This window comes from Phaethon aethereus, assembly GCF_964289735.1.
Source record: "Phaethon aethereus genome assembly, chromosome: 1".
Taxonomy (NCBI): domain Eukaryota; kingdom Metazoa; phylum Chordata; class Aves; order Phaethontiformes; family Phaethontidae; genus Phaethon; species Phaethon aethereus.
Window position 1 is genome coordinate 60,809,785 of NC_138575.1, and position 25,199 is coordinate 60,834,983.

The window sequence follows — 25,199 nt, forward strand, 5'->3', positions numbered from 1 at the left end:
GCTTCAAACAGGTTTTATTTTGCACAATGTTCAGTATAGTATACTCTAAGTTTAGTTTATAATTGTATATATTGATAATAGGTCATCTTGTCGCCAAGAAAAAAGACACCTCTGCAAGTCCTTCCCAATGCATGAATTTGCAAACAAATATACTTTCCACCACACCCAGACAGGCAATAAGTCAGAGCTCTGTCAGATCATGCTCAAAACTGAGTTTTCATCAGTGGAAAGATGTTGATCTCAGGTTTCCAAACCCTGGGCTTCCATTCTGGAAGTCAAGAAGTCATCTTCAAGAGCTTAGTTCTTTGCATCCTTAAACTTCACCTAAGCTAAGGAGCTTGTGAAATCTCACTAGGAGTTTTACTAGAGATCAGGTCCGGGCCTGTGGGTTAGGTAAGGCAGAAACTCTGGCTTGAGCACGCTTGGCTGGCACGCCTGGGAAAACTCAGTGACGTGTGAATGGCTGAAGGACCTGCTTCGCTGTGACGGTTTCTCACATTTCTGTCAAATAATCAGTCTCAGAATAGGCTCTACCAGGCTAGCAGGATCTACCTGTGATTAGCCTGCTAACTACTCAGGAGCAGTGACGATTTTCCGTCACAGCTTGATCTATGCTGTATGATGTATTTGTGCTGACCATCCTCCCACTACGCCTGCGCGCGGCTGCTTTCCTGTTTATTCACCAGTTGTGTTTTGCCTGGATGTTTGCCTTATGGTTTTGTACAATGCCTAGTAACGTCAAGACCTCAGCCCTAAGCTGGCAGCACTGGAGTAGCAGTTACCAGAGGAAGTGCCCTCTGTTTTCAGTCAGTGCTGGCGTTAGCTGAATCATTTTCTCAAACCAGTCAGCTCTACTGAACCTTAGAGCTAATCCTTTATTTCTCCAAATCTGGGAACTCGGGCTGTGCTTGCAGCAACGGAGGTGAGCAGGAGCTAGTGCATGGCGGGAGTACGCCCTTACTTCATTTCCTGACAGCCCTCAGGGTGCTTTTCAATGTCATCTACGGTCAGCGTAAAGCCCCTCGTTACAACAGACCACGGTATCTGTGGGGCTTTCTCCCTTCCTGCTGCACGTGCCTGCCCCAGAGCAGCATAAAGGCCAGTTCAGCCCTACAATTTTTCTACCTGCACAAAGTCCCAATGTAGACACACACTTCCACCAGCCTAAAACTCCTTTCTTCACTTGACGTATATTGTACCATCTTTTGCAAAAGTAACAGAGACACATCTTACACGAGGTTCACCGTGTGAGTTCAGGGTGCCAATCCTTTGACTGCCTGGCCGGCTGGGCCTGGGTTGTCCTGTCACAGAGGAGGAATAGTCCCAGCCTTGCACTGCTGCCAACACACATGCCAGATTTGGGCCCCATACTCCAAATGAATGTCCACTAAATGACACACTTCCCATAGCCAACCTGGCAGCATGGCCCATGCCCCAACCATGACCCAAAGGGCTGAAGCACCCGTTCCCCACTGGCTTGTCTGATCGCGTTCACAGAGAGGAATTGGCAAGGGTAGCAGCAGCACTAAGCTTTCTTAATGTCACCTGGAGTCAGTATAAACCACAGTCATTATAAAACTTTTGTGCACAGTTTAAATCTGCCCTGCTCATTGCTGGATACATTTGCCCAACAGCATTGTAAGTTGCGTGATGCAACTCACCCTGCTCATGAGCAGCGTGGTCATGAAGTAGACCTCTCTTGCCGGCTGTCCCTTGGGAGAAAAGTTCTGGCCACCAGCTGATGCTCCCAAGACAGATCAGACTAATGAGCCTGAAATAGAGGTCACTGAAGTTCAGAGCTTGTTCATTTTGCACCTGGGTATTTAATTCTTCTTGTCTGTGGTTCCCATCAATAAGCTGCAAGCAAAGGAGAGCAGTAGGAACCAAAGACTGGGTGTCAATGGGCACCTGCTTCCCATAACATGGGAATTCCCATAACATTCATGCTGAATTAAAGCAAATAGCCTCTGCTTCACCCCATTTAGCCAGCTCACCTGCAATTCACACCTATCCCATACAGCCATTTCCATTTTCATTTCTTCCTCCCGATTCACTGAAAATTTCTCCCTCACTCTTTCCGTAAACTCAGCAGCTTGTCTTCTGTTGAAGTTACAAGTCAGATGTTAGCTTAGCCAGTGATTAATACAGCTCTTGAAAAGGTCAGCCTTGAATCTCACTGCCAAGTTCACCTACCTCTCTGGGCAGCTCCTAATACCTCTTCTCTTGCCTTCATAACATATTTGCCGTTGAAAATAATTAAAACTGGTAAGTTACTTTATATCTTGAAAGCACTTTAATTGTAACCTTATTCTCGGGTACTGGGAAATGTTTTGAGGCTGTGCTTGGAGAAGAAGGACCTGTTTAATCCACCTCTCGCACAGATTGCCTGCAGCTCTGAAAACCTGATCTCTAGCTGTCTATCTAGTCCTGTGTACCATCTATCCAACTCTCAAAACAGCCCAGTGGATCTGAGGAATTGAATTCAATAGAATTATTGTCATCTATTGGTGGGGACACAAAAGGATCCCATCAAATTTTACACACAAACTAAAGGGTCCTCATTCTCCCTCACTCCCAAGCCAGGGCAGTCTTTGTAAGCTCGGAGAAGTAGTCTCACCACATTAAAAATTAAAGCTGGGTTTGTCACATACTGCACAGCGTAGCTTGTCCCGGTTCTGTCTGGGCCTCTACATGTGCAGCATCACCAAGGAAGAAGCTCTGCTCTGCATCAACTAATGCAAAGTAACCCTTGTGATTGATAGGTAATATTTTAGGGAATTTGATCTTGAAGCCTCTCACATGGGGGAATACAGTTAGGAGCGGGCAGATTTTGCCTGTGTTTTTGTTTTCTTGTTCCTTTTGAAGTAAAAGAGGAAATGTGGGAACCATTTCTAAATTACCCATGCACCAGAGTGACAGAAGAAACCCAGAAACAGATAAAGACCAACAGCTGGAACATATTGTGGTACAAGGAAGCAATTAGCTTATGGCATAAAAGAATAAAATCACATATAGAAATGATTTACATCTCCTAACGTTACCTTGGCAACCCAGAAACTTTGGGGCAAACGAGGCCTGTGGTCACAGGCCAGCACTGGTGTGGTGTGGATATGTGCCACCCTAGAGGGAAGAGTCACAACCTTTCCCTTATGGTCTCGGCTGAGACCTTGCAGATATTTGGGAAGAGACAAGAGGGCAGAAGGGGTCAGCCATTTCCCCTCTCTCCGAGCTTTCCCAGCACTGCTCCAAGTTCCCGGAAGAACTTGCCATGGGGATGCCTTGAGGCAGCTTCGGTCCATGACCCCCTGGGACCTTGCATCATAAGCTGGGTGATCAACCTCTTGGCTGCCCTCCTACTATCAGTTGGCCTCAGCTTTGAGCGCAAAAGGCCATCCTCATGGGATTGCTTAAAAGTTGCATCATCAAGCAATAAAACAGTGAAAATACCTCAGGGTGGGAGAGGAACTGGAGATAAACATTCTTTACCGGACGTTGCAAAAGAAACCATAGATTCATCAAAATGAATGAGCTAAGTCCCATTGCCTTCAGTGCAGCCGGGGCTTCAGTCTTTACGTGTGAGATGCCATGCTGCCATAGTGATGAGCTCAGGACAGTGTTAACCACATGAAGTCAGACAGCTGGATTGATGTATGTAATCAAATTTCCTGCCCCTGTTACAGTTTTACCATCCAAAGCCTCAATTTAATCAGCGGCTGTACTCATGGTGGGATTTGTTTCAGGAGGGACCCTATTTACCACTCCCAGTTTCTGAGAGCTGATTAATCCTTTCACGGGGCAGGGTTCGCATATCATGCCTCATAAACTCCCTACGTGAGGATTTAGGAAGAAAGGACAGCATTTGTCGTAAGTGCTCTGTGAGCGTGTCTTCACGGCAGGCACAGAGATACCCAGCCAGATGGCTTCACCCCATTAGCTTCTCGCAGGTGGAAGCCAAGGTCCAAAAATACACAGCGGCCGGATCCATGTAGGCTAAACCCCCTCTCCCCCCCTAGAAAGGTCTGGGAACAGAAATGCCCAAGCTGTCCCTGCATAAGCCATCTATGTGTGGCTTTTTTGCCACATTCATCCAGCTCCAAACTGGTGAGCCTCCATCATGATGGGCTTCATTGAGCCTATCGGCCCAGGGGATCTCCACCCAGTGGGACGCTGTGTGGAGCAGACGTGCCAGCTCTAGTCCCACTGAGGTTACAGAAAAACTCACTGCGTACAAAGGGTCACAGCAGCATTCGTGCTTTTGGGAACCCCTCCCGCCGAGGACTATCACTAGCCCTGTGTGGTGCAGGATCAGTTCAAAATGACTTCACTTAGAGAGCTCCACGGAAATCCCTTGCCGGTCACCCTCCTCACGTGCTTTTTGTTCTGAGAATCAACAGGCCTCAAAGAGCAGTCTCAGAAGAGGCCACATCTGTACAGAGTTTGCTTTCATCCCCACAAGGGTTCCCAAACAATGCCAGTGCCAGCCGGAGGTTTGCTGAATGGTATGAGAACCAAAGGCTTTCTTTGCTTTCTGTTCATCCATTAAAACCTTGTGAGTCAAAATTAAGAGGACAGGAGTGGGAGCTTTTGGAGGCTGTGGTTTCTCACAAACGCCTAAAGCTAAGTACTAATGAGAAAGTTAAAAAAAAAAAAAGTCTGCAACCCATCACCACAGCAATGCCACAATTAGAGACAAATCCAGTGTGCACTGCTTTACATTTGTGATGCAGACAAACTAATTTAGCTAATTAGGGCTGTCTACAAAATGCATATGAAATAGTACTCTGTCCTCAAGGTCCAGCACCAGAGATTCTTGCTGCTGAAGTCCAAAAGTGCACAGACACACAGCCTGGACACCTGCTACTCTCTGAGCATGGAATTAGCTGAGCCACCTCTGCAGGGGAAGTTCTGAACATTTTCTTCGTTGTCCTGCCCACAGCTGATGGGTTTTCATCCGCAAGCCCATAAGTGAGAATGAGAAGCCCGCAAGCATAAGTGTATACAAAATTCTCTTTGATTTCAGAATTTAAGAAACAAAAGCAGGAAAAAGTGAAAAGCCCAGTTGGCTTCTCCCACTTGAGACTAAATTTTATCTTGCAGGTTTTGAATAGTTCTAAACAGATTGAGGTATGATTTAGCTTTGAGAGAGCAAACGCTTCTTCCTTTGTCAGTGCAAAGATTTTTGTTGTTGTTTAAAAGGAGCTCCCACTCGCTTGAAGTTTGGTCTACACATTTTTTTGATAGCAAATGTTTGTGCAGCACAAAAGCTCAGCAGAGAAGTTCAGCTGCTGTATTTCTGAGGTGCTGGCACTACCTCCACGAGAAGTAAAGCCAGGACCACTCTAAAAGACTTCAGCAACCAGTTTTGGAAAATAATTTAATGGCATGAAGCCTGATGGGAGGAAAAGGGGTAGAATTGTAACAAGGAAACAAGTACCCATCTTTCCAGGCTAGTTTCAGACGTCACCTCTGAGCGCGCACGATGCTCGCGCAGCGATGGGAGGAGAGCGCGCTGGGTGACAACAGGCAGCGCGGGTGAGCGGTGCCTCTGCTGCTCTGGCCTCACCCCCTGTGCCTGGCACTGCCCCCAGCCCGACTGCCGGGCATGAGCTCCCCTGGCGAGCCCAATGCCCTTCTTTCGGGCACATGCCCGTTTACCTCCGTGCTGGTTTCTGCCCACGTTCCAAAATCCTACCTGGATCCCATGACAGCCTCAGTAATGTGCCTGGGAAAGAAACAAATACCTTCCCGTTCTGGGTGTGGACCAGCTCGCTCACATTTGTCTCATTTATCCCAGCGAAGCAGAGATATTGCCTCACAGATGAAATCAGCCCAGGTCTCCACCTCTTTTTCCAGTAAAGGGCAAACCCTTTCTCTCTAGACAAAACAGAAGGAGTGGGCTTATGGAGACCACAGCATCCTTTGCCGCTCCAGGCTTGCCCAAGCTAAAGAAGAAGGTCTATGTGTTACTCCAGAAAGAATTTCTCTGCTTCCTGCTGCTTGCCATTCCTGGCCGCTGCAGCCTGCGGTACATCAATGTGTGTGCTCAGCAGGGGAAAAACGCCACTGACCGAGGTGGTGGTTACGAGATGAAAAAGGCTGATCCATCCAGTGGTTTCTTCTGTCTTCCTCTGAACGTGTTCACTTCAGGAGCCCCTTTCTCGTTACTGCTAGGAAAGATGTAAAGGGAAGCCAGTCCCAGCTGAAAGTAACTCTGCCTGTGTCCTGTGCGGAGCCTGCTCGACATCCCTGCTGGTTTTGACTCCTAATGGCAAACCAGGTCGCCCCTCAGCACCGCGGTTGCAGACGAAGTTTGCACACAGGACAGTCGCACAGGGCGCCCACTCACTGCGTTTCTCCCTCTTCACTGGAAGCTCTAATGGCTTTAGCAAACAGGTGGAGCAGAATCGTATCTTATGGCGTGGAATAAGCCACAAGAGGGAGACAAATACCCATGTGGTGCCGTTGTGGACTCGTGCCCCTAAAGCCCAGGGAGGGAAAGGTTTTTCAGCTCCTCAGAGGTTGCAAGGTTTCAGGTTATTTCTCTAACCCAAAGTCAAAATCTCAAAAAGCCTCAAGAATGAAACATGGAGAAATAAAATGCATGTCATAAAAACTTACCTTTTACAGTTTGAAAGCATTTAATTTCCCCTCTGGATTAAAAAAAAAAAAAGTTAATTAGTGCTTATTCACAGAATCATTGAAACAAGATACTTTCAGCTTTGCAAATATGAAGTTTGTACTTCGGGACCTCATTTTGTTCCCCAAGCAACTGGTGGATTTGGAGAGGTGGTGAAATAGAGCCCTTCCTACAGTTTTTGGCTCCTACCACAAACATGTAATTTGAAAGTTCCTAAGAAATCTCAAGAGACACAGAGCTAATTCAATCATAGGATATAATGCCTGCCTTTCATGTCCTCAGTGTCTCTGACATGAGTCAAAAATTAGTCTGGATAAACACAGATTTTTATCTGGAGAAAGAAACTTGAAACTATGAAGCACAAGAACGAGGATGTAGGAACAACAAGGCTCATACTTGTTCCCCACCTGCTCTAGGTGCCTACAAAAGATGCCACAACAGCTTCAGGGTTCAGAAGAGCTGCTAGCAGTGTTCAACCCCATGTACGGGCCATGGAGGAGATAGGTCCATGCAATAGGGCTTTGGAGTCGCTTACTCCCCACATTTATGTCCCAGAGCACAAAAAATAGAGGATGTGTATCTCACTGCCAGGCCACATTAGTGAAGTATTTGAATTTCTGCATGAGCCTAAGGGCTCAAAATGCTGAAAATAAGATCTGGCTGTAAAATAGGACAAACTAGGCCCATAGCGTAAACATTTCTCATGTGAGGTAATACCTGACTTTCCAGGTCAGTGGACAAAAGTAATGTGGTGTAAATATCTGTGGCTGTAGGTGAAAAATGCACCCACTATGCATTTGGTCTGAAAAGGGTAGTCAGTGGAAATTATCATATGAGAACGGTATGACACATTGCCACATGTGATAGACCATTCGTCTGTACAAACAAAATAAAAGACTAATGTGAGAGCATACAAAGATAGGACATAATGTCAGATAGAAGCTACTCTCCTGCTCAACCCTGGGAGACAGACTGAGGCCACATTAATGGCAGCAAACTAAACCGTGCCAGGACGATTCTCTGGCTACTCTGGCATGGTCCAACCCCAGCTGTGCTATCAAACCCTCTTAGCCTCCAGAGTATCCTGTGTGGTATGGCTGAAGATTTGTGCTGGTTTCCATGTTGTGCTTGGGAATTGTTTGGGAGAAGGCTATTTGCCTTTAGTCAGAATATGCCAGAGATCAGTCTAACAATTTAACAGAATAGGCAACTCAGGGCCGTTGTCCTTGCTCTGTCATCGCTTTATTTACTACTACAGACACAGCCTGAGATGCCAGCTGCAGGGTGGCACTTCCCATGTTCCTTGTTCTTCTTTATGTATGTACAGAGTCCCTTATGCTCTGGAGCATTAATCAAGATTACTAGCTGTGCGTTAAAAAAAGTATAAAAATAAAACAGGGATCTTTCAAAAACGTCCAGCTGTGACTGCCTGGTTCTCTGTGCTGCTATTCCTACAGCTTTGCATGCTGAAGAATGGCAAGAAGGAAGGAGGCGGTGATCCATTGCCCCACAGCTCTCAGGAGCCCAGGGGGTATTTCAAACGTTCCAGCGGACCATGGTATCCCATTCCCTGTAGCGTCCATGGCTCATTGCTTGTGGCCCTCTTCCTGCCAGCATCTGACATGGCAATGTCAGCCAAGGCTGCACGGGGTCATTGGCACGGTTACAACAGCATGAGGCTTAGAATAAAACACCAGAGCCATTTCTGTGTTAGGCAGAGCATTTCTCGATCAATGTACTAATAAGCCCAGGGCCCACTTCTTGTTTTACACCGACATAACAGCACCACTCTCAAATGTGCTACAGAAGGTTGTGAAATCACGGCCAAGCCCTTGGAGTCGTTTGTGATTCTCCCAAGCTTTGCAGTCAGGGCACGCGATTCCACCTTGTGTAAAAGCTGGGGTGAGAACCGTGTTCGCTTTGCCCCTTGGAGACGGGAAAGCGCCTGCCGCAGAGCGCGTGGTGAGGTTAGAGACCAGCAGTAACAGGGTAATGATCGGCTTTGTTGACACCTGCTCCTGCGGCGCCTGTTGCTGAAGGTTGTTTTCCACTGTGAAGTTCAGGGAGGTTTTGGTCTCTCCAAAGAAACTCCACGCTGCTCATTTTGAAATCAGTGAGAATTCAGAATTTGCCCCAAAAAAGGGACAGTCAAGCCTCCTCAGCGAAGAGAGCGCTCTGTCAACCAGGGTCTTGTGAACATTAGGGGTTCTTTGAAGAGAAACGGCTTTGAAGACTCCAGCATAACTTCAGAAAGCATTTTTTTCCACTTGCTGCATCTTCTACCACAGCTTAGGCACTACAGTTTTTCCGAAGGTAACCTATCAAAAGAAAATTCCTAGAGAGTTTACCACCCTGTCGACAATCGCTGTCCGCCATCTCTCCCTCTGCAATGTGTTTCCATGGGGAACGGAAATTTTCTAATTAGAAGAAAACACAGCAAAAAGTACCCAGTTCAGGTCAGGGGGGAGAGGAAATGCAAGAGTTTCTTCTTTTCTTTTTGGATCCCACAAAAAATATTTGAACAGTGTTTCAACATCAGGAGTTGGGGGAATGTATTCACTCTTGTAGCAAGCAAGGAAAGACAAGAGGCTTCCCTAAAGGCAGCACTGCAAAGTACTGGCTAAGCAAACACTACACATGAAGAAATGACACTTTTCTATGTACTTATAACAACATTTTAAAAACTTGCCTGTATTTTAAGACATGGCAATGGGGATTTATTAACCAGGACTGCTAGATATGTGCATGAATACAAGCACGCACGCCTGTATATACACACATACAATTTTTTTTTTTTTTTTTTTGCTGAGCACCTGCTTGTCTGGATATGTTCATATAATTTTCACACTTGAAGCTCCAAGGGAATGAGAATAATATCAAGTGCTCACATTCTTATCCTCCAAATGCTGAGGGGGACCACTGGGAACCCAAAAGCATCCTGTCTCAAATAAAGGAGAAGTTAAGTAACGTTAGGGTGGAATTAATGGCAAAAAGTTCTGTTTCATGCTTAACCCTTTCCACTTGCTTCCATGACCTGTTCTAACCACTGCAAGTGTTAGGAGCCCTGAAACATTGGTTTGTGGTTTGTTTACATGAGGATGTGGGGACTAAGTCATGATTCTATTGGGGTTTGGGTTTGGGTTTTTTTTTTTGAGGGGAGGTGCTTTTTAAAAGCAATGATAGAATCAAAGGATATTTTTTTTACCACCCTGAAGGATCTTCATGCCCTAAGGCACTGCTGACTTCAGTTAGTAGCACAAATTAATTTATGCTGTATCTCCATCTAGTTAGTTACTATGTTCATTCCTGTCTGAAGCTGGAGGTCTCAGCTGCAGTGCTAAATGAAATGAAAAGTCCATCTGTCTCAAGCATCTTAAATAAACCCCTGTGCTTTGCACTTGTTCCTGGTCCTCCCGTTGCTCTCGCAGGTACCCAGGCCTGCAGCAGTGAGGTCCCCTTCAAATTATTGAATGTTTTTTCTCCAAAACCTTGTAATCAGCAGACTCATTCTTGCCTCTTCTTTATGCTACCTCCAAAGCTTGCTTGCTAAAACTTTGGCCTCTGCCCTTCACAGTGCTTTGCATCAAGTGTGTTAGTTTACTCCTATTTGATTTTACAAGTCTCCCTTACAGACTACTCAAACTACTGTGGACTAAATCATCCAGCTCATCCACAGCACTGATTCCATCACCCCAGCTCAGTAAAGCTCTGTAAAACTTAGCTCGTCCTAAAGTGATATGCTATCTCCTCTTTTGCTAGGAAGGCCACTGCAGTACTCCATCTGCCATCCCATCTATCAATCACTATGCTTCAGGTCCTACCTTATACAACGCTGTCTTGATCCAGCTGTTTTTAAACTCCTTATCACTTTTCTCATCATAACCCCTATCTCCTCTTTCCTCCGGAGACCCTTGAGGATACCTACGCCTCCTCAGGATTTACTTCACCTGGCTTGGAAGCATAGGGCCTTTTTCCCCAGCTAATGATTTTTTCTTCATTGTGCTATAATTTTATAATACAGTAATGAATACACATGTGTGTGTTTTAAAGGAATCCATATCATGTGTCTTTAAGAGAACACAGATGTTAATGCTGGCAACTCGTACTGTTTAACATGTTCTCCCATCGTTGCTTGTTATTTCTTACATTATTTCTGATATGGTAAAGAGCAGAGGCAAAGGACTTGTCTGTCATAGTTACTGGCCACCACAAATCTCCATGGGGCCACAGTATTAATCCCCTGAGTGAGCCATGCTGCATGCAGTTGGTGATTATGTCAACTCATGAGTGAGTAAGTGAACAACAGGGAGCACTACTGCTTCTCCTCCATATTTTGGTAAGACTGGCATGCAACCAGTGCTGATCTTCAGCTCAGATTTTCAGTGAGATGATAGTTCCACAAACACAATGACATTGTGTCATGACATCACTACTTCCATGTAGGTTTCAATCAGTGTTCTTTCTTTTACCAGAAATTATATATATTCACTGCTCCTCCAACTTAATTGATGCCAGGGAAGTGCCACACGCATTACTTTCAACATTTAGCTCTCAAGTGCATGAACAACATTCCCATAATCCATTAGGTACCCACCTAGAACAGACTTTGTCATCATAGAATGCAGCTAAGTAAACAGAAAAGTCAATTTTAGAGTATAAAAGCTTAAAAAATTCATCATATTACTTCTGAGGGAAGGGTGATGCAAAAATTACAGTACCTTGAGCTATGGGGCTTCAGGTCCGTAGATACTATACAATACTGGTGCCAAGAGACCCAAGTTTTAATGTCTCCATCTCCCATCTCCCCAGATCCTTCCTAATAACATCCATGATGTCATTGCATCCTGAACTATTCATTTTAGCATTGACAGGGAAAGGCTTTGCAGAAGAATAATACTGGAAACTGGAAGCGCGTCATATGAGATAAGCTGGATAATGTGAACTAATGCACAAAATTAAGTATGGCAGAAGGAAATCAAAAGAGACATTCTGCATTGTTTATGGACTACATTCAAAGTCAGGTTGGACGGGGCTCTGAGCAACCTCGTCTAGTTGAAGATATCCTTGCTCATTGCAGGGGGTTTGGACTAGATGACCTTGAAAGGCTCCTCACAACCCAAAGATTCCATGACTCTATACAGGACAGTACAAAAAATCACAGACCTAAGATCAGCATCTCTCTTGAGGGCCTCAGTGAAAAAAAAAAGTGTGGAAAGCATTGTATTTATGAGTTAGATCAGGTTTCATCTAAGGTTCTTCCCTTCAGATCAGTTCATATCCCACTCTGTTCTACTGCTCCACCAGCAATAAATACAGAAAATATTCATATACTTACAGGAAGTATTGAAAACCTCATTATTTATTGGAAAGGGGGGGCAGAAGGTAAAGGGGAAAGTGTTATAGTTTACAGCTCTGTGTTTTCAAATAGAGGCTAATGTATGCATACCGGCACTCAGTTTTACACACCAGTGCCAAAATACTGATTAACTGCAAAGTGATCTTCGCAGTGACACTACACACAGAGCAGAGACCTTAAAATCAGGGGCTAAAATTACATACTTTGGGCCAACAGTGTTGTAAGTTGGAAACAACTTCATGACTCTCCCTTCACTCCTACCAAAGATGGCTTTGCTGAGTTCCTAATTCAGGATTCAAATTCCTGCTTGATTCTAAACAAGCATCTTGATACACCAAGTTCTAGACACATGTGTAAACCTTTTAATCTCAAGGCTTTTGTGTGACAACATCTGTGAATACATTTATAGCATTTTAAAGGGTTGACTTATGCATATGAACTAACCCTTCATCTTATCACTGAGCTGGCTGCAGTGCTACAATCCCACCCCAAAACCCGCAGACATCATCTATACCAGCCCTGTCAACAGTTCATGCACATTTTAAAAGCATCAAAGTGTTTTCCACCATTTTTCCAAGAAAAAAGAGCCCTTACAACACATAAACAAACACATAGAAAGACACTGACATATTTCTTCGCATGATTTCAGTAAAAACATGCTTTTCTTATTAAACTCTGGTGCTATCCTTTGATTATAAACCTCTTCTTTCCCAGCAAATCTATGACTAAGCATGTGTAAATACTCATCTCAGGGGTCTGCCCTTGTGGCGGCTGTGGCCACCCCCAGAATTTCTCACCACGTATGTGTGTGAATTGCCTCATAGTCACTTGTATAATACATTCTCCCTTCCTTTGGCTTCCCTAGCCATCTGGGTACCTGCCAAGTATGCTGGCTGACCATCTTATTAGCAATAGAAATGGGACTCAAGTCCCACCAAGGCTCTGGTGGAAGCTGGAAGTATCCCCATTGACTGCAGTGGAGTTCAGCCCGCTTCCACCACTTCAGCAAGGGCTTCCTAGCTCCATTATAGGTTGGTTGTGGACTCCGGTTGCTTTAGTCCTGTGGACTATTGAGAGCTTTCGATTCCACTTAACTTCAACACAGACTAAGGGCACTCCATTGTCACGAGATAAACCCATTATAAAACGTAGCTGAGTGTATGTGCTGCTCTCTATCATTGGTTCCTCCATAATGCAGGTTCCCATAGGTGGAAATTTGGTGGGGTTTCAGTGGCAGAAGCAGACTCCTGGAAAACCATGTGCCAGCATTTTCCCGGGGCTGCAGCTTTCCTAGTGAGGCTGCCACACAGTCAGGGTCTGTATCTGTGTTCCACCCCAAGCCCCACATGCTATGGCCAGCCCAAGTGGCTTGTGACTCCGGCGTGCTCTGGCCCCAGCTGATCACCCCTACGTGGGATGAGGCCAAGCCTTACCAAGAAAGCTGAGCTCATGTTTCCAAGAAGCAAAGAGAAAGGGAGAGTTTTGAGCAGAGTGTTGTCATTGCCGGTGGTTTCTTCCAGGCTAGCGGTAAACTTGGGTTGTTTATTGGATCCCAAACTTTCTTTGCATGTACACAGGAAAACAGATGCTTCCCACTCCTGGCCCCATGCTCGAGCTAGCCTCCCTCAGCAAAACCCCCAGGTAGCCAACACAACCGGGGCAGCAGAGACGTCGCTTCCTGCCTCTGGCTGCTTTGAGCTGGTGATACGACATTATCCATCCCACACAATTCTTTGGCCCCCTCGCCAGGGTCTCAGGCTGGCTCGCAGGGCGCAACTTGCTTTTCCTGCGCAGTGGGAACAGCTGCCACCTCCACTTACAAAGAGGGAACAGAGGCTGGAGCTTGCCAGCGCTTTGGCTCTAATAGTGTGCATGGGGCATGGACAGAGCTGGGAAGTAAGCCAGGTCTCCCAGAGCCTGAGTAGGTGGGTGCTCTAACTACTAGGTTACCTTTCGTCCTCCATCATTAAAGGCCTGGCATGGCCATATCTTCAGTAAGCCTCAGGTGCAGTTCTCCATTGGATTCATTTATGCCAGCGGCAAATTGAGTTTCAGGCTCTTACAACGGATTAGAGAGGCAAAGAGGAAATAGAGCCCAAACTCAGGTGCCTGGACATATGCTTAACTATGGGGCTTCAGGGTGGCCACTTGTCACAGTGTCTTTGCCGCCTCTTCTGAAACAGTGGGTCCTGGCCCCTGCCTGTGCCAGGACTGTGATTTATTGCAGTTCTGTGCCCTTCTGTGGTCTGAAGAGGATCCTTCAGCTTTCTGCCTGAAGAAGGTCCTCACAAGACACACAGGTTGTTTGAGAACATGATGCACTCACTGTTTCCCTCTCCTGTGACATTTCTTTACATAAGCAGCTGAACAGCAAAACATATCAGTGTTCGTTACTAATTTTGTTATTTATAGCGAGCTGCCACAGATGGAGACTGCAGCACTATTCTATCTTTAGGGCGTAGCGCCTGCCTGCCCATACAGACAATTGATAATTAGCACAAGAACAATTTGTTTATCTATTCTCAAACTTAAATAAATAGGAGAGCCATTTATCTGTCAAAATTCAACTCCCTCCTATTGCCAGATCTCCAGGTTAACTGCTTAATGAATAGAGCTCATTGCCTCAGGCATTTCGGTAAAGACAAAAGTGTCTTTTAAAAGAATTCTCATTAAAGAAATTGAAATGTACAATTTAAAAAAACCAACAGGTTATGTACTGAAGGGATAGCACTTAGACCACAAGAATCAGGAACACGGGCCACAATGAAGATCACAGGGTTGTCAAGCAGAGGTGTAGAAATGGACCCACCAGTACGCAGGGATGGTGTATATAACCTGGTTACTCCTGGTGCGTGCACTTCCTACCAATCCAGCCACCCAAGTCTCAGGCGATCATTCCTAGTGAATCCTTGCATGAACATGAAACTGGGGAGTAGAAGGCAGAGAGGATACTTCCAGTTCTCCAAGTAAAATCCCACATATGCACAAAGATGGACTTGCATGGGTCCGATGGCAGGACCCTATCCAATGTAAAAAACACACAAGCCAGGGAGAAGACATGACATAATTTTTTGTACTTTTATTGCTGATTCCAACCCTTCCTTGTTTTCTTTTATTCCTTATACTCACCCCTGAAGTTAGAGAAGAGAGGCTTTATGAATGGATGGACTTTGTGAGTTGTACCCAAGGTTTGGCCCCTGTTCCCTCTCCCCTTGCCCCACCACTGCTGATGGGAAGGGAATGGGAGCTGCTGAAGGACTGCTCACTCACTTTAAAGGCCAAACAGGTCTGTGTGGTAAAAAACAAACAAGCCTTGTCTTTCTCACAATTCAGATGTTGTCAGCATCTGAAAGTGTTCACTTACTCAAGCTTGCAGGTGCAGGGCTTTTTACGTGCATATGAGTGCACACACATCCATATGTACAGGGTGGGAAAAGCAACTGGAAAAAATAAGAAGGTTTTAGAGCTTACTGCTGTCAGACAGCAAAAGTGGGTCAGATCTGAGAAATTCTGCCTGTCCTCCATTTTTTATCATAGAGGTCCCAGTGAAGAGCTATTTGCTTATTGCCCTACCACCTGGACAATCTTTATTTGACCTTTTCATCCTCCCATCAGCACCCAGGAAGGGGATAAAAGCTGCTAAATAAAAGTAAGCAATTTCAAATACAGTGGCTGGAAAGAAATAACTAATGAGGAGCTCCTTCTTTTGTCTTGCAGCTCACAACTCCAAATTTCCCTGTAGTGGTCAAGCTGGGACATGCTCATGCTGGAATGGGGAAGGTAAGTAAAAGAAAAAATACGTATAGCTCAGGAAACAGATATGCATGTGGCACAACGTTCCTGTGATTGTACACAGCGTGTGGCCAGCCAGAGAAGGGGTTAAACCTCCCCACAGCCTATCTGGGTCGCACGGACTGTTCCTGTGGGAGAAAAGGCCTTTTTCCACTGTCACGCACTCGGAGACAGGCAGTGGTATTGGGTTGGAGGCTTCCAGGGATGCGAGAAGGGGGGTTTGTGAAGAGTGGGGGAAATGCTGGCTGGGCTGAAGTCATTAGGTTTGTCTTTTATACATTTTCTTCTCTCCTGAAAGCAGAAATGTTTATTCAAGCACCTGTAATGTGCAGCTACACCCCATAGCTCTCACAATGTGGAGGAGGGGCACTGGTCTTTTCGAGCACATTATGATGACCTATTCAATAAAACGGGAGCCCTTCAGTTATTTTTTTCCTCCTTGCAAGGAAGAACAAGACCTTACAAAGCAGAGTGGCTGGTTGCCTGCCAAGGAATCCTGAAAAACAGTTCACTCCCCAGAAGGACCTGTTTGTTTTTCCCAGGCTCTCTGGGATCTTTATTCCCCCAGTGAATTAGCAGCCCCTGTTTCTTGGGGTGACTGGGCTCCCCTTTCAATGAGGCATCGCCAGCACATTCCTGCTGCACTTTAGCCTCTTCTTTCTTGTATATACCTTTTAAAAAAAGCATCCCCTATCGATCTGTCTAAAACTTGATTCGTTCAGAAATAAGAAATTCTGATGTATCGTCTCTGAATCCAAATAGGTGGTACATGAACTTCGTAACTGATAGCCCTGTGACAGTGCTTCCCTAGAGCAGACAGACCTTCTCCCAGCCTCACACTTTGCCTCAAGATTATATATAGGTACGCCAAACTTAAACTTGGTACAGCTTGTTTGCTTGCGCTCTGGAAACAGAAGACCTTTCTGGATTCCTGGATTGCGCATGCTCTCATAACCTTTCTTGCTTTTTTTGCAATGTTCCCCTGCCTGGATGGTAGCTGCTGGGGAGGAAGTGGGCTCGGATCCCTGGGCTGGTGGTGGAGCTGGCTTTCAACATCAAAGAACAAACATTTAAAGAAGCAGGAAATGTTTGTTAAAATACTGGTGCTGCATATGTTAAACAGGCAGAAGTGTCATTGAATTAGAGTACATGCGGACAGCCTAGAGCTGCTTGCAGAGCGAGCCACTGAACATGTCCCTGGGAAGGATTTCATTAGCAAAATCCAGCCAGGACAAACCAGGAGGAAGAAACCTCTCCCTGAGGAAAGATTTCAAGTTCCTTGAGATCCTGCAATCCTGAATCTCTCTGACTGCTCCGCAATTTCGCCTGTAATGGAGGGAGGGCATCACGTGTCTCTCGTGCACAAAGGACCATCAGTGGCTACAGAAATGAGGGCAGAATCAGAGAAAAGTACCCAAATCTTAGCAGTGTTTCCAGACAAAACTCTCAGAATATTTAGCTGTTGTCTTTTGCACCAGACACCAGATCTTCTTCCACCTCTCACTTCCCTCTCATTTTATTATTTAATGATGTTGATTTTTGCTGTCACAAGTTACAGAGGAAGAGAGTTTCTATTCAAACTCCAGGCACAATTGTATGCAGTGGTACAAGGGGGGTACATAGGAAGTTGTTCCAGTTGAAGATAGGCTGACAGCCAGCACCTTAGAAGAAAGAATTGGTCTGAGGCCAAGTTTACTTTAGTCCGTTACGAGATTAGGGACTACTAGCAAAGTCTGGATGTGGGTTTGGGCATAGAGTTTCAACACTGCTCTGTTCAGTAAATGGGGAAGGTAAAGGAGGGAAGGGTTGTTGACCTTATTGTTTTAGTTTGGGCCCTTCTCCAGCCACAAGCAGCCTGAAGGAAAGTTGAGACTGATTAAGTCTTCTTGAAGCCCACTGCCTTTTACTGCATAGAGCAAAAGAGAAGAGAGAAAGTGAAAATAAAACAAAGAACAAGTTGGTTGGTTAAAAGACAAGTAACAGGAATTTGTTTCATGTTGTTTTTAAGACAACAAGGTTCAAGCCCAAGTAGGACTGACAGAAAGAAACCACAGAAAATGTCAGGAGAAATACAGATGAGCAGAACTATGGGTATACTAGAAAACACCTACAGGAAAAAAAAAACAAACCTCCAGTTAAGTAATTCAGAAGAGAAAGTTTCCAAGAGAAATAATGGTGGTTTTAACCATACAATGTAAAAGCAATAATCAGTGATGATAAGGAGATTATAGAGAGCTAAAGGATTTCTTTGCGTTGGTCTTCAGAAGTAGAGATGATAGCAGGAAATAGCTGTAAAACATGTAATAGGAAAAGAGAGAGGTTTGCTTTTGGTTTAGATGAGTGTAAGAAAGTAAATGTTAATAAAGCACCTGCATCATGTCATGTTTTGTATAAAAGCGGTGACTGAAGAAACAAAGGATAAAATAACCAACCCATTAGCCAAAGTACACATGTGAGTATTAAAAATAATACTTACTGCAACAAACAATGCCAAGAGAGCAAGCCATGTATTTGTACCTGTAATGGGTGCTTCGAAGGATGTGAGCATTCAGATTACAATCTCATTACCAGCAGAAATTGTCAAGGAAGTACTTACATTTTTCTTGTTATTAATGACAATTAATTACACATGTAATGAGAAGCAACAAGACTTAGAAGAATGAGCAAAGATGGGAAGTCCAGACACATTCTTTTATACATACTGAGGCAGTGGCCAGGAGCCAGAAAAAGTCTGGACGCTGAAAAGGCCTCTTCCCTAAAGAGCTCCACCATTGACTTGCAGCGACATTTGTGTCATTTCACAGTTCTTCTTCAGTTTCTGTGTGTTACAGATCAGAGGGATTATAATGATTACCTGATACTTATTGCTAATGCATGTTCATAAGGGTCTTGGCCCTATAAGAAGTGCTGAGTGTTTATTATTTTGCAATAATGGCTAGAAAGAGCATAATTATAATAGTCAGACTTTTCATTTTCACATATGCTTTGTTTTCGCAACATTTTCACAAAATTCACTCACTACATTTTTTAATTAGAGAGTTGAACAGAGAATCCTCAAAGCTAAAATGAAAAATAACCATGTTAGAACCTGTAAGAAACAGACTCTATTCACTGTCTTTAGCTTGGAAGAGGAACAGTTAGTATTCAAGTTCAGAACCAAAAGGGGTGACAGTATACCATTAGTGATAGAAGTGCTCTTGCCAAATGATGTGTGCATGTAAGGTGCAGGTGGAGATGAAGAAAACAAATTTGCAATAAAAGGCATCTTTTGTAATTTCCATTAAGAAATCCAGAAACAACAGCCTCTCTGTTGACATGAACAGAGACACCAGGAATAGCCTTCACCCAGAGAGACAAAGGGGCCCCAGATGATATTCTCATCTAAAAACAGGACATATACCTCTCAGTTCCTCCCATGACCATCATTATCCCCCTTCCAAAATTTGGGGTCACTTCGTATTTCGCTGGCACTGGAAGATCATAACAAGTACTTTGTGTGCTGCTGGTCCAATACAGTATCGATACAAATACACTATCTTTAGAAATACTGCTTAGGCAACGGTTTACAACAGACTCAGCAGAGAAGGACCTTTCTCATGTCATATTTAAGTTGCCCAGGCTCATGAGGTCAACAATACTCAAGGACTCTTCCAGGGAAACCAAGGATGGACACTGAGAGGAGATGTCCTTCCCGGTGCAGAAATGAACTATTGTTCACCCAGCAGTTCCTAAAGGTCAAGGCATTTTTTAAGTATTGTGCAGTTTGAGCCTACCAACCTCAGAAGTGATTTGGGGTCTCTGTTGAATAGGGTGAGCACTACAGCGAGAAAGGAATAACACTTCCTCCTGACTCTGGATCTCACAATGCCAGAGCCCATGGAAAAGAATAAAGCTCTGAGTGTGTTAATATCTGCCATTTATGTGCTAACACGACCCTAAAGTGCCCTAGGAACAGAGCCCAGCACAGCAAATTCACTCAAAGAGCTTCTTCACCTCTTCTTGATCAGATCATGAGAAGGAATCAACTGCCAGATCTGCAAAGAGAGGAAAAACAGTATCTGTTCATGTGGCTTTATATATATTTATATGAATTTAATAAATATATATATTTTGCTACTCTTACTTTATTTTTAGACCTCTCTAATTAGGCAAATTTAAGAGTCATCTCCTGTCCCCTCCTGCCCCATAATTATGAAAACATCTCCCCAGTACAAATCCTGGCTCAGATGAATTTATTACATTGTAGAAGAAAAACTTGTTGTTCATAATAATGTGGTCAGAGTTATTTTCTCTCTTACTGGATGGGAAAGACTGCTCTACTTTTTTTTTCCCCCTGGTATAAATATAGCACAAACTAAACAGAGCCACTCTGTAATGTAAAAATACTGCAAGCTTTTTATCAGGAAGGACAGCTCGTCACCTTGTCTCTCTCGGGACTGGAAATAGAATGTTCCAAAAGTAAGAGCTTTGAAAATCTAGTGTGCTAAAGAGGAAAGGAAGGGGAAAGGGCTGCCTCGGTGTGTCAAGGAACAAATATTTTCTTTTACAGAGGACAAATAATGACTTGACATGTAACATCCACAACAGAGCAGCCCAATCGCTGCATTCCCACTGACTCATAAGCGAGGAGGTACCACCCGTCTTGAAAATAGCAAAAGCGTCCCCATTTCTTGCACATCAGTCTGGAACCTTTTGCTGGACGCAGAAAACAGTGACTGATCCAGGGCACCAGGGACCAAAGCTGCCAAGACCTGGGACTGAGAGAAGCTCTTCATTAGGAAGTTATTAGGGATGATGACGTTAAATGCATTAAAGGCAGCGTAACATCTGGAGAACTTCAGTGTGAGGATAATAAGGAAAGCCAGACTCTGTTGTGTCTCCATTATTTTGAGGTGCGTCAATGTTAGGCCTAAACTGAATGTGTGCCAGTTGGATTGGGTATTTTCTGAGACAGGGAGTATAATTTGAGGTAGAAGGAAGGAGAGACTCAGGAAACCCTCTGTACTGAGACATTCCTGAAGACCTGTTGTCTCAAAATGGCAAAGTAACTACAGAAAGGCAAAGTGCAGGTTGAGAGGAATAGAAAATCACAAGCTCTGTGTGGCCATGCCAGTTCCTCTGGAGGAAAACACTCAGACATTTTCACAAGCCTACCAAGAGCCAGTTAAACACCACGTTGCCAAGCCTGGCCCTGGCTCAGCCTTGGACACTTACCTTCCAGCTGAACCTGCCTCTAACCCCAGTTTGGACACACAAACTGCTTCCGCAAGCCATCTCCAAAGTGGTGTGGGTTTAACCTGTGAGGCAGATTTAACTCTGGATGACACTCCGAGAGGCAAAGCTAGGGCAGCCCCAGCAGAATACTATAATTATACCACTTTGGCTGGCTATTTTTTCCTGTGGCCACGTAACTAACGAAAGAAGAAGGGGACTGTGAGGCAACACCTTGCAGTGCTTAGGCTAAAGGTGAGAGAGGAGAGCTGTAGCCCTGGGACTCTGGTGTCCAGGAACATCTGGGATATAGAAGAAGCAGTAAATTTGGGGACTACGAGACAGAGAAAGCAGAAATCTCTGCCCAGGTCCCTCACTGCAGGAACCTGTGCTCACGCAGATCTCCGGGGTGGCTCAGACTGCACGGGAAGTATCCACGGTAGGTTTTTAACGATGCCAGTACCCACTCTCCAAAATCCTGTCTTGCAAGAAGGCTTCAAAAGAAGGTCCACAGCAGGGATGAGACAGAAGTGTTTGTTCCTGATGTGTCCCTCGGTCTGCTCTCCAGGCAAAGGCAGCAAGATCAGTGCCCCTTGGCCAGGCTGAGGATGGGAATGGGCACCAGCTGCAACTTCAGGTCATGTAGTATCAGCCTCTGAGATGCCACCACTGGGCAACGGGACGGTGACATCTATGTGAGCATGTCCCCAGGAGTCCAGCCAGACTCCCCTCTCCACTGCAGCAACAGGGAGCGTGCTGGGGCACGGCCGGTGCCCGAGTTAAAGAAGAGAGCCAGAAGGGAAGCAGGGACTCTCCCAGGGAGTTTTCTTACCCAGAAAAGGCATTTGTCAACACACTGACCCAAACTCTTCACAACAGGTCACTAAAACGCTACAGCAAACAGCAGCTGATGGCTCCAGAATGAGTCTATTGCTGCTCAAACAGCCAGCACAGCTAAGCAAACAGGCCACCGGGGCAGGGGCTGTGTTTGCACTCGCTGTTTGCACTCCTCTACACACTAATGGGATATTGCACTTATCCTAAGAAGCCTGCAAAAAAAAGAGAGAGAGAAAAAAAAATGGCTTCCTGTTGATCTCTTTCCAACTTCTTTTCTCCGTTTCATGCATTGGCCAACCTGCCATTTTAGAAGATGGATTTATCCCTTTTTAGGTAAATTGGTAACTGTTTGCTGTAGAATGATTTTTAACAGTCCCTTCTTAAATAATGCCCTCTGGCGTCACACTGCATCCACCCTGGCTTCGGTTATCTCCAGGGTTTTTTCTCCTGTTAGGAGAATGGATATTTTATTGACATGTAAAAGGGTTACAAGGTAGGAGGAAATGAATTATACAAAATATAAAAGTAGAAAGCTAATAAAATGGTGGACTTGATAGATAAGGCATGAAAATAAATCTAATTTCACTGTAACTTGAGTCTTTCCTGTTTAGGTAGTAATAACTGTATGCTGGACTAAACCAGAGTTAACCCAGGACACGGCTGTTATTTTGTCAAATTTGGCTGGCTCTAACAATTAACAAATGGTAGCTCAGATTTCAGCTTTGGTGTGATGATTATTTTGATGCCTGGTGGGAAATAAGGCCATGATATCCTAAAAGGGGACCTCTGTGAGATGCTTTCTCTGAAAAGTCCATGGAAAGGGCTCTGGCATGGGCCAGGTAAGATGGCAGAACTGTTTCCAGAGGACTGTGCAGTGGTGTAGCATTGAGGGAGTCATCTTCTTTGTTTTCCATGTCTGTATTTGTGTCCTCGGTGATTCTCCCCACTCTTTAACTATTTACCCAGCCAGAAATCCTCAGGCCCATTGGAGAAAATACCTTCGAGTGCTTTCACTCTCTTCCCACAGGGAGGGGGTGATGGAGGGGAGGAAGAAATGGACCCTTCCTTTCCACAGCATGCTGTATTTTTGAGGAAAAATCACATTTAACAAGATGACCATACAGCTCCTTTCTAGCAATAACAATACAGTCTAATTCCAATCTGGGGAGAGAAGTGGCATCCCTTCATCTGCCTCTGGGACAAATGTTCCCGGGCTGGGAATGCAAATCACAGAATCACAGAATCACAGAATCACAGAATCACTAAGGTTGGAAAGGACCCTCAAGATCATTAAGTCCAACCGTTAATCCAGCACCAATGTGTCCCTTAAACCATGTCCTGAAGCGCCACATCCACACGTTTTCTGAACACTTCCAGAGACTCCACCACCTCCCTGGGCAGTCTGTTCCAATGCTTGACCAGCCTCTCGGTGAAGAAATTTTTCCTAATATCCAATCTAAATCTTCCCTGGCGCAACTTGAGGCCATTTCCTCTCATCCTATCACTAGTTAGTTGGGAGAAGAGACCAATACCCACATTTCAGCTGAGGCCCAAAGACATCTGTTGCAAAAGCTGTTTCAGATCCCACAAATGTCCTTGTTCCAAGTAGGTCATTATATAATGGCTTTTGTCTTTTCCCATTGCCAAAAGGGTCCAGGAGAATATGTCATAACACCGTGCATCGCCTGCCCATGTAGTCCCTCCTGCGATCATCTCATCTGGGTGGGACTCTCTCTCACTTGATGTCATTCAGCCCAGCGCAGCTTTTATCTGTGCAACAAAAATACCCGGCCCCGACACAGTCTGCGTTGTTCCCCCTGGTATTTTGTGAGCTGTGCCCAGGCTGGGGGCTCCCCGCCATGTGAGGTGCTCCACACTCCCGCTCCCCGCCGCCTCCGAGGCTTTCCAACTGCCTCACCCTGCCCTGCCGCACCAGGAGCAGCCGGCACCGCACACAGCCCCGCTCAGACACAGAGGGAAACAACACAGCCCAGGGCAAGGCTGCTCCTCCTGGATGACGTGCAGCGGTTGCCTTTACACTTCCCCTTTGTGTTTGTTATTTCCTTTTTTTTTTCCTATTTTTTTTCTACCCTCCCATCCCACAGACGACTGTCATCTTCCTCTGCTCCTTTTCTCAGTGGTCCCTGAATAGCGAGAGCACAGCCCTCACCACAGCAAAAGGGAGGAGGTCTAGGGGTATTTGGTGTTCAGCAAAAGGAGAAGCAAATTTTTCCTTCTTATTCAGGCATCTAGAAATGGTCAAGGGTCAAACTAGTTGCACTTTTCACCTTGTCCATAACCTGTCCAGTTCTCAGGAACTTTTCTGCACCAGGATGTGGCTGCATCTTTGGCTTATGTTACAGCTGGTGCTTACACAAAACCATCTAAACAGAGTAAAATGGATTAGCAACAAGCTTGTCCTCTGTTCTCCAGTGAAGATGGCTCCTGCCCTCTCATGGCTGAAGGCAGATATGTAAAACCACTTGTTTGTTCTTTGCAAAGAAACACCAAATACCATTGCACGCGTTTCCTTCAGCTGGCTCCACATAGTCTGGCATCACCCTCCTTTAACACACACACTGACGCAACTGGGAAACTCTTCTGGGGCAGAGACCGACTGGTTGTCACGAGCAAGTAGACACTTAGCAAAGCAGGGCTGCAATCCCCAACTGTGGTCTCAAAGCGTTGCCAAACTACAAAGTGCAGGTAATACGTAAAGAAAGTCACTCACTTGCCCACCCTTTTCACACAGCGTTAGTCTTTTTTCCACCAATTAACCACCCTTCCTGCATCCATCCAGCTTTAAGGAACAAGACTTGTATGGGTTTCTCTGATGCACCAAACAAGTTTTTGCCAATAGACTAAAGGCCGGGGCTGACAGTATGAATGAGGTGAAGTTGTCCACTACGTTCTTGTTACCTGCTTGTTCAGTTTTTTTCTCCTCTCAGTGAATTTTTGTAGACATTTGATCATATCATTAGAGCTTCTACTCTTTTGGTCCTTCCTTCTTCCTTTTTTTTTTTTTTTAATGAGATACAGAGCGTTTCTCATAACTGAATACAAATCTGTGCAAAGACAACTTCTCAGAAAATCTCCAGCTCGTAAGTCACTGCCCTCTCATTTCCAAGTGCAACCCAAGTCTAACACCCAGCCAGCTGTCCCACACACATGCCCATGGTATCGCACTCACACAAATCTCCCTGAGAATCACAGGCTCCCCCAGAGACATCCTTTTCTTTCAGAGCTTGCTTCCAGCCAGGAGACCTGCACCACTCCTCAAAGGAAGTCTGGAAGGGTGTAATGTGAAATGCCAGGGACCTGAAGCCTAAAGGTTGCAATCAGTTCTCTTGTTGATTTCCTGGCATT

General features: G+C 45.1%; 1 protein-coding gene across 2 annotated transcripts in view; it reads left to right on the top strand.

Moving 5' to 3' along the window:
* Window positions 1–25,199, top strand: part of SYN3 (synapsin III) — a gene marked incomplete at both ends in the record, with an annotated part of 182,874 nt that overhangs the window by 134,689 nt on the left and 22,986 nt on the right. For both annotated transcript variants that reach the window (XM_082013648.1, XM_082013649.1), the window contains one exon: window positions 15,711–15,773. In XM_082013648.1, coding sequence (XP_081869774.1) covers window positions 15,711–15,773 — 63 coding nt within the window. The remainder of the gene's footprint in view (window positions 1–15,710; window positions 15,774–25,199) is intronic.